General features: G+C 45.8%; 1 protein-coding gene across 1 annotated transcript; it reads right to left on the reverse strand.

Annotated features, from left to right (window-relative positions):
- Positions 1-4,274: 4,274 nt before the first annotated feature.
- Positions 4,275-10,490, reverse strand: zfp64 (zinc finger protein 64 homolog (mouse)). The gene is given in 7 exon segments (XM_049018424.1): positions 4,275-5,563; positions 5,565-6,070; positions 6,539-6,790; positions 7,781-7,843; positions 8,214-8,360; positions 9,425-9,595; positions 10,157-10,490. Coding segments are annotated over 7 exon segments (1,983 nt in total). The 5' UTR covers positions 10,179-10,490; the 3' UTR covers positions 4,275-4,741.
- Between the last annotated feature and the right edge of the window lie 278 nt (positions 10,491-10,768).

Here is a 10,768-nt window from a genome sequence, read left to right on the forward strand (position 1 = left end):
TGAGGTCTGTGTGTCAGACATTTTTGCCATTATTCTTCGACAAATACAACAATATGCAGATCGGCTAATTTAAATCTCTAAATTGCCCACAGTGTATTTGTATGTGTGAGTGTGTTCCCTTTGATAGACTAACATCCCATCCATGGTGTATCTCTGCCTAATGTCCTATGCCACCTAAACCTAACCCTACCCTCCACTGGCTCAAGCAAGCACTCGGAAGTTACACAGATCTTTCTGCGACCTGCAAAATGACTAAAACGTACAAAATAACCACAACAAAGCAAAAGTTGAAATACTTTGAAAGCAAAACTTCAATCACATCTAACAGGCTGAGTCCCATTTAAGAATCCAGCATTATTACCTATTTGTCCAGTTAGACTAGAGCAAGAAAATCCTACATGCTACATAAATTATTTATTTCATTTCCAAATGCAGTTAACTAATAGATAGTTGATTTGCGTCAGCAGGCTTAGAATACCCCAATATTGTATGGAAGAAATGGAAAAGGCAGCAGAGAGTTCAGAAAAGCCATTATCACTAATGGCAGAAAAATCAATTATCAATTGTCCTTCCGAGGGCTTTTTAAACGGAGTATTTAACTGTCCAGCAATTATTGCTGGTAGAAGGCAGTGCTTTGGTACTTGGTTTTAAAAAGCATGAACAAGTAGCAACAAAGAACATACAATGCTGAAGGCTTCCTTCAAAAATGTCAGACAGGGTAATGGGGATAGTACAGTAGCCCAGTAGGTGGCGCTGTTGCCTCATACCTACAGGGTTGGGGGTACAAATCCAACCTCTTCATTCCGTGTGCAGCTGGCATTTTGTAGACTGATCAGCATCCCTAATTTGCCAGCAGGATGTATGCGTCTTCTGATGGATGGGATCTTCTGCTTGGTGACGTATATGGACCACATATGACCCTGTTGAGTAAGACTGAAAGATGGACACAAAAGAGGACTCTCATAGAAATCATAAACTATGTAGATGGCACACTGCGCCATAAAGGACAGTGGGTGCCTCACGATATAGCGTTCAATATGGGGTGGCATGCGGCCCAGTGGGGTAGGTCACTCTCTCTCATCAGAAGGTTGCTGGTTTGAGTCCCAGTAGGGGGGCCTTAAGAAAGGCCCTTAGCCTGCGTCTCATCCGGCTTTCTCAGTCGCTAAATAAAGAAATCGTAAATATTTATCTTATGAACACAGTTTACTTCTGACCTTCTGGCCAGGGAGTTCCCACTCTCCCATCTCAAAATACAGCACCATCCTTACTTCCCGACTGTGCAGCTGCTCCCCGTAGAACGTTCTCCAAAAAAGTAAACCAGTACCTGAAACTCGAGTTTGGAAGGAAATCTTACTGATGTGGGGGGGGGGGGGGGGGGCACACCATACTCTCTCAGCATTCACCAAGATGTTATCATTAAGCAGCACCTGATGCTCAACCTGTGAAATACAAGGGCAACATCTACTAACAATGTGTCTTCCAGTATTAACCATGCAACGTCGGTTCTCACTATAGACGCTGATATTGGGAGCTTTAGGGAACTTTACACCTGGGCTTTAAACTGGCAGCCTGCTGATCACCAGCACAGCATCCTAACCCCCTGACTACACACCACCAAAATGCCAAAAAATGATACTTGAAATATCTGTGTATATGCTCACAAAGCCACAAAAAAAAGTTACAATGAGGGGAAAAAAAAAGTTAACCCTAACCCTACAGTTTGTCATAGAGACACTGTATATTATCTGTATAATTAGGCAAACCATTCAGAAAGGAGCGTAACCAAACTTACCGTGTATCTCTGGCATCGCACTCCGGCACACTGGCACAATTTTTTGCACAATTGTCTAAACACGCATGACTCCCCCTCCTCAGTTTCACGCCGTGCGGAAGGAGGAAGCACACCCCATGGAGCACAGGTGACGCTCAAAATCACCGCCTTCAGCCCACTGCTTGTAAACACATCACATTTTTACTTAACAGACACCAAAGTAGCACATGGACAGTCCCTGGAGCACAGAGGACCCAATAGAGAACAAAGCAACTGATACCAGGATTTGAACCACCAACCTCCTGATCACAAAAACAGCATCCTAACCCAAGGAGCTAAACATGCCGTGGCCACTGGCTAGAAATGAGCAAATTACTACACAAAACTAAATTTAAAATGGTTGCTACACAAAAAATATCATTATAACAAGCAGTTTTATACCTTGTTTGAAAAGTGGAAGGTTCTGCAGGGTCCACTGCGGGGGCAGTGGGGGGATGCCACTGCGGGGGCAGTGGGGGGATGCCACTGCAGGGCAGGGAACACAATGATGTTACAATAGGACTGTCACCAGTTAGCCTGAGCGCATGCTTCCGGAGTCTGAGAGAATAGTGGAGCACAGGGAGGGTGTGTTTTACTTGCACGATCCTGTAGCATTTAGCATGAATGATGCTACTGGCAGAGACGTGACAAAGGCAGCCATGGGACCCAAAACAAAATCCTAGAAGCAAAATGGTGAGATAACATGTAATAACAGCTTATAAACAATAATAGGTAAGGCATTACATTTACTGCACCTTCACAATGCTTTTATATAGCATTCATAGAACACTCAGTGCACCTTCATAATGCATTTATAGAACATTCATAAGCAGCATGTAAGTATACCATAACATCCTAATGTGCTTTAATATACAATAACAAACATATTATACAAATGTGTTTGTTATTAATGTATTTTAAGGTATACTTACATGCTGCTTATGAACGTTCTATGAACACATTATGAAGGTGCAGATATTGTAAAGCGTTACCCGATGCAATCCCTTCTAAGGCTTAAAAGAAAAATATCCTTGTAACCCCCTTAAAAAAAAATCAAAGCTTAAAATATAATTCATAACACAGAGCCTTCTAAGATCTGTAAACTCACCAGCCACTATTAATACCGTTAATGAGATGGTTTAGTTCAGATAGGAATCTGCTGACGTCCTTTTCATTTGGAGACATAAGCAAGATAATCAGCAGCCACAACAACATCCTCCTCATGCAAAAAGCGCATCTTTACATAAAGATGCCTGTGAGAGATATAAAGCTTTTTCATAATCTAACACCCAACAGAGGTCCTGCCGAATGCTAAAATATCAAGCACATCAGAGATGTACTAGAGCAGCCATCATTGACCATTTTAGTGTCGGAATGTCAAATCTATTCCAGAATATCTATAGTGGGACCCTTTAGAGGGTATATAGTGGGCCTGTAGAGGGTCAGTGTAAAAAGGTTTTTTTACCTTGTGGATTTAAGCAGTTAATTATAAATGTTACAAATATGATATTTATAGGAAAAAAAAAGAGGCGCACAAAAGAGAAAAGCTTTTCATGATTCCGTGCCATATTATTCTATACGTTCTGCATTTTCCCCAATATGGAACAAGGAACAGGGGGATGTTGTGCAAGTTGGAAAGGCAAGTTGGGTGCAGTGGCGCTGTGGGCAGCACTGATGCCTCACACCTCCCAGCTTGTATCGCATTTGCATGCTAACATGTCCTCCCTGCATTCGTGTAATGAAGTGAATTCGATTATATCCTGGTAAAAAAAAAAAAAAAAAAAAAAAAAAAACTGAAAAAAAACAAACAAACACCATTCTCATTACTCAATGTGACCCGCAGGAGGTAGAGAGAGGGAAAAAAAAATGAAACAGAGCAGTTTCTGCAGTTTAAACCAGTGCAGTGCAGAGTTGGCAGATGCAACATCACAGATAACGTGCAGCTAGATATGGACAGTTGTCTGATTTGTACCACATACCTTGCATTTATCCTGTCTGCATTATTGCACAATTGTTAGTTGTCTATTGTCATGGCGTCTCCAACAGTAGCAAGAAAAGCATCCATCGGCCTTGGTCGTGCAGCAATAACGGTTTCGATTCTGAGGCAGTCGCACCAAAATTACTTTGAAATTCCATATTACAAAAAACAAACATTAAAAAAAGACAGAGAGCGCAGTTCCGGAAAGGCTTGTACAAGGACGGCCGTGGCCACACCAGCCTACAACCTTGTACCTCACCACAACTTCAGAAGATGGCAATTAAAACAAAAACGACAGGAATCAACAGCACAATGACAATGCGGACCACACTGCAAGCTGAACGACAACGAGGAGGACGAGAAATGGCGACTGATTAACCCTCTATGAGGCTCACTTACCTTCAAAGCCACCAAAGCTTGTTTTGATCTCACACAGTGATTCAGGCCCTCACCGTAACCCACAATCAACAGGAAAGAAAAGTCTAATTAACCAAAGAAATTAAGCTTTATTTGCCTTTTCTGACCAACCTGAAAACAGTCCACATTTAACGGGTCTGATTTTGTGTCACTGGAAGCCTTGCGGAATGATCAAATGCAGCAGCTACTAGGTTTCAGTGTGTTCAGTGTGGGACGTGTTGTTAGACAGAAATATGGACAGACGGGGAAACTGCCAGCGGTAAACCACAGAGTCTGCATTTCTGACAGAAAACTTTTCCGATTCTGCGATCCCAACGGCGGTGGGAGCAAAATCCCAAAGTCTACTAGTTCTGAAAAAATAACCATCCTATCTGTGTTTCAGTCCTCCGAACGCGAGACCCCCAGCCTGTGAGTGTCTGTGACGCTGGGATCCCACGTCTCCTCCTTAGACGGACAGCGAGCAGCTTCTGAAAATAAATATCTCTCAGTTGGCAGCTGGCATGTACAGGCCAGTCGGATGTGCTCAGGCCGGTGATTCACTTCTCGATGGTGATGTCCAGCGCGTGTGCGTCTGGGTACATGCCCTGCGGCGACACCTGCGGGGGAGCGGAGACGACCAGAGGTAGGCTGTGGATGATGACGCCCTGCGAGCTGATGCTCAGGTTGGGAACCACGAGGCCGGCGTCTGCACCGGGGGCAGAGTCATCGGGGACCGGCTTGGTCAGATCCTGGGAGGCAGTCGATGCGGCGACAGAGGAAGACACGCCTACGCCGGCGTTCCCCTCAGTCACCACCGTCACCTCAGTGCCTCCCTCCTGGATGAGAGCATTGAGGCCATCCAGGTCGGAGCAGGCTGTGATGAAGGCCTGGGTGCTGGCCGAGTCGTGCCCACTGACGGCGGCGCTCTGCAGGAGGGCCTGGTGGAGCGGGTCCCCGGGCCCGGGGCCTAGGTGGGTGAGCAGCACCGCCTGGGATTCCAGGGTCTCGCCGACCTCAGCGTGCGGCAGGACGTGCTGGACGGGCGTCAGCAAGCTAACCTGCTGTATCATGGGTGCCTGCACCACCATGTCCGGCCCAGTGGGGCTCAGCACCACGGGGCTGCCTTTGGCCCGCGGTACATCCACAGTGGCCGGCACAAAGGTGCCGTCCTGGGCCAGCGGGTGGCCCACAATGTAGGCGGACAACTGGGGGGGCTGCAGGGCCCTGGGGTCCGTGGGGCGGCCGGGATCGGTGGCCTGCAGAAGGGAGAGCTGCGAGTCGCGGTGCTGCTTGCGGTGGCTGCGCAGTGAATCCTCCCGCACAAAGGAGGCGCCGCAGACATCGCAGCAGAACGCCCGGGCAGCGTCCAGGCGGGCGCGGGTAGCGTGAGCTGATGGGCTTGGGAGCCTCCTCGCCGCGGGTCGCCTTGCCTGCCCCGCCCCCACCCTTTTCAGCCCCCTCGGAGTGGAACTTCTTGCGGTGGATGACAAGGTTGCTGCGCTGCTTGGTAGCGAAGCCGCACGCATCGCATTTGAAGGGCCGCTCCTCCGAGTGGATGCGCTCGTGAATCTTGAGCGCTCCCTTGCTGGAGCAGGAGTAGCTGCACTTGCCGCACTTAATGGGCTGCGCGGGCTGATGCTCGCGCGAGTGTTGCCGCAGCGCCATCTTGCTGCCGCAGTGGAAGTCACACTGGCCGCAGCGGAAGGAGTCGGCTGTGCTGTGCCGGATCTGCACGTGCGACTTGAGGTTGCCCTTCATGGCACAGCGGTAATCGCAGAACTCGCACTGGTACGGCTTCTCGCCCGAGTGGATGCGGATGTGCCTCTTCAGGTCCGAGTTGATCTTGAACTTGGCCTCACACTGGTGGCACTGGAAAGGGGCATCGCCTGTCGCCACCAAACATTAACAGACAAAGACTCCAGAAAATGAGTGTAGGGAAGAAAGACATCCGCCTTTTACATTCCATTTAATGTATTTAGTAGACATATTTTTAAGAGAAATCAAGGTCCCCGGAGCAACTATGGGGTTATGGGTCTTGCTCATGTCCCAATAGTTGGCTTGAACATTATGGGGGTTGAGGTCTCCACCCATTTATGGGAAGACATGATTATTGGGGGGGAGGGGGGGTGTATTAGTTGGTTTTGATTATTAGGGGGGTTACTACCCCCCCATAATTTATGGCCATTGGTACCAACTGGGATTTGAACTGATGACCTTCCGATCACTGGTACAGCATCATAACCGACTGAGCCACACGCCTCCTTCCCTTGTCCCCAGTGGATCCCATGTTCAAAGTCGAGTCTGAACTATTACCCTGTTCTACCTGAAGCCTCGGGGATCGGTGGCGGACTGACCGGTGTGCGAGCGTAGGTGCACGGTGAGCTGACTGGAGTTGCGGCTGGCGTACGGACAGATCTGGCACTTGAAAGGCCGCTCGTCGTAGTGGATGCGCAGGTGCTTCTTCAGGCTGCTGCTGTCGGCGGCAGCGTAGGCGCAGTACTTGCACTTGTGCGGCTTCTCGCCCGTATGCGAGCGGCTGTGCATGTTGAGCTTGTCCCGCCGGCTGAAGCGCTTGTGACACACCTCGCACTCGAACGGCTTCTCGCCTGCAGGCATGGGGGCACAAAACACAAAAGGGTACAAATGAACGAATGGTCCGGCATACAAACAGGTAAGCCAAGGGAATCGGCAAAGCGAACAAACAGGCAAAGAACAAATGGGCAAAGCGGACGAATGGACGAAGCGAACGAACGGGCAAAGCGAACGCACAAAACAAAAACAGAGGAATGAACAGAGGATGACAAAAAACAAATCAAGAACACAAAACGGACAACACAAATTATCAATCATTATCTAAAAAGACAAGACCTACAGTAAGCTTCAATTATTCCTATAGTTAGTTAATCTCTGACTTTCCCTATCTTTTAGCCATTATCATCATCTATTTATACTCCCAGTAAAAAATGCTGCAATCATGTACAAACAAATCCACAGACAAATATGTTGATGCTAACTTTAGGTACATTAAAATGCTTAACACAGTTTTTATTAACCTAAAGTATTAAGGCTTACGTGTGCCCCCTAGTGGTTAACATGGTAGTGGTAACATTGCAGAAAACGCCACTGCTGAAACAGCCTGTCCCCAGCATGATCCGCCATCAGCAGGATACCATGGAAACCGCTAACTAAGGCTGAAAGCACCGAGAGGGCTTGCAGAGGACATGAGCAGCCCCAGTGTGTGGCATGCAAAGCTCCTCCGTAACCTTATGCACAGCTGGGAAACCCTCTCTAAATTGTGTCTTTGTAGGCCGGACACTGTGGAATTCAGGGACTACACTTACATTACTGCATGTTCAATGTATTTAGCAGAAGCTTTTGTCGAAAGCGATCTAAAAATGAGACTTAGCACATTACAAACATCCATGCTGTCAAGGACTTGACTAGGCATAAGTATAGCTAGGCTGAGTTTCCAATGAATGCTCTGGTACAAGTGTAAGAGCTATACAATATCCATTTTGAAAAAGAAGAGGGATAAGACCGTAATTATCATCCACAAATACAATGCTAAAGGAAAGTTAAACGCTGTCGGTTCCTACCCGTGTGAGTTTTGAGATGTCGCTCCATGTCCTTCTGACCATACTGTGTTTTGAAGGAACAGCCTGAACGTAAGAATACTCAGGTCAGTTAAACCGTGCATTAAAAGAAAGTCTGACATCTTCATTGATGCCTGGATGAAGTCTAAGGGAACCTGTGCTTTGAAAAGCATTTAACGTCAAGAACGAGCGAAACTAAATGTCTCATAGTTCAGGCCCAGATGTTCATACCTTCCCTGTCATTTCAATCGCAATAAAAAAATAAGAAGTAATTTACACTTGGTGCTCGACTGGAGCCAATCGGGCCTGTGTAGAAGATGGGTAGAATAATGTAAATGCTAGTAAAATGCACAAGCCAGGACGGGGCCAATTGGCTGTGATTAGCACCAGATTACAGGACCCTCCAATAAATGAGATAACACAGAGAAATGCCCACCTGTGAAGCAGCAGCTACGTCTCTTTGCAGTCAGCGCAGGTTTTAATTTTTTCACCGGCATCTTCGGTGCTTTGGTTTGCGTCTTTTTGACGCCCCTTGCCACGCAGGCCTGGTAGGTCTCCTCAAAAACAAACTCCGCGCCGGAATCTATTCCAACCAAGACAATTAAAATGTCTTTTTTTCTTTTGAAAAAAGAAAGAAAAAACAGCTTTTAAAGGTTTCCAGGTTCTCCCGAGATGTTGATTTAACAGAACAGGGCTTGGGCGGTATCTAATTTTTTTTTAAATAGTCATACAGATATTATACTACTATACATGTCAATCAGACGGTATTTTCAAAAGCATTGATAGTCCAATATTTGGATTACTTGGATCTTGCAGGTAAATTTGCTGATCGTTCCTGCACAGTAAAATGTGTGTGTGTGTGTGTGTGTTGGGGGGGGGGGGGGGGGTGGAGTTGGGGGTACACAAATCACACAAGTACTGCAAAATAAAAATATTATATGTAAACCTTTGACCCCAATATCCAAAAGCTGCCATTAACACCAAAACAACAAGACACGTGATCCCGCTCCTGACTACTCAAGGAGGAACTTTCTGACTACTGTGCAAATATTTTCACACCTGATTATCCAGATGTGCGCTCTGCCTTTTAATATCATACCTGCTGCATTTATTTCCAAATATCTATATTCATCTCAGAATTTTTGCACGGTAATTTATTACGAAATGGATGCTTTTAAATTCACGCATTCAAGGTGCATCTACACATACATCGTAGATCACACTGCCCAGGCCAAACTTCAGACACTCCTGAGTAGAGCAGACACAAAGCAAGCTTTCTTTTTACGATCTATATGCAAAATATCTCCCACCAGCTCAAAAAACCAGGACATACCTGGAATGCTGGTGTATATTTACCAGACAAATGCTAGGACAACACAAGGTTTACTAGGAACGCAAAAAAGGTTTCGACACTATAGATGCATGTGGCAAGAATCATAAGGACAGAAATGATCATACCAAGCACTAATGAAAAAGAGAAACTGACAAGTTCAACTGTTCCCAAATTCCTCAGAGGTATGCATTCACTATGAGGTCATGATCTGCAAGTCTTTCCCTTAGAAGTCATCTAAAAGTCAGACACAGGTTTAAGACATCTCCATGTAAGGACACAAAGCTTCAGCACAGTACTGTTGTCACTTGTCTCACCTGTGACGGTAGGAACAGCTGATGTGGCAGACGTGTCAGACGAGGGAATGTGGCAGCCATTTTGTTTGTGGGCGAGAAACACCTCAAAATTGTTGTACTGCTGCTTGCAAACGCCACAGATGTGAATATCGGGACTGACCTCCACCAGTACCTGGCTCCCCCCAGAAACTACTGCCATAAAGAGGGAGCATAAAATTGGGTGAAAAACGTAAAGAGCTCTCCTTAATACTTAATGTTTACCTAGCAAAAACTTTTTCTCCCCTTTACAATTTAAAGTAATTCATAGCTTCCCAGCACTGAGTTTAATGTCTACCTCCAAGTAAATGAAGACATGATTGAACAGTAAACTAGTCGAAAGGCTACTATTTGTGCTGGCTCCACATTTTGAGGGATGCAAAAATGATAAACTATACCTACCTACACAAGGGAACTAATGACTGACAGGCAGCTATCGTTAGATGCTTACCAATAACCAAATAAAGATGCAGCCCGACTGCAATACTGTAGCAATGCACCTGAAATCCTTTCCGAATGCAATTTTAACAGTAGCGTACCTTGGGCTCAAATGTGCAGCACGAAATCACACCGCTTTATTCTACGAAAAATAAAATAAGTTTCACCTGACTTTTGAACACACATAGTTATGTGTACAGTTAACTGCGTGTTTAGTCCTCAAACAGAGCCAACAGATATCCGGTTTTAAAAGACCCAGACAGCTGGTGGACACCTTACCGTCTCCGTTGAACGATGCCATGTAACTAGCCAAAGTATCAGTACTTAAGCTAGCCACTTAATCAACTAACGATACTAATCGCGTAGCCTGAACAAGCCAGAATAAACGCTCCTGAATGTCGTGTTATTTACGGGACATTTAGAATGAGTACGTTGTGCGGCTTACAGTTATGGTTGCTTTAACACATTATTAATTTGGCCGAGTTTATTTACAAGTAGCAAGCTAGCTAACTAGCTATTAGTAATCTATCTTCCTAAAGCGGCATCTAGGTCCCTGCTGCCGTACGTCCATTTTTACGACAGCTGCTGGGTGCTTTACGGCAAACTGTTAGCGACGCATGAATGATGCACTCGTGCAGCTGGGTATGTCGTCGGGGTGTCAGGCGTGCGTTTCGGGTACGCTGGATGCGTGGACACTTATGTAAGATCAATGAATCAGAAATCTAGATAAATGCTACACTAATAACAACAACAACAACAACAAAGAAATACAGACTTGCTTTTTATTTACACACAAAAAGTGGTTTTGTTTATTACGCACGATAACATGCTCGTTTCTGAAATTTACACGTGAGCAGGAGTAGGGAATGCTTTAATAAGGAACGCTTTTTA

This window comes from Brienomyrus brachyistius, chromosome 6 (assembly GCF_023856365.1).
Source record: "Brienomyrus brachyistius isolate T26 chromosome 6, BBRACH_0.4, whole genome shotgun sequence".
Lineage (NCBI taxonomy): Eukaryota > Metazoa > Chordata > Actinopteri > Osteoglossiformes > Mormyridae > Brienomyrus > Brienomyrus brachyistius.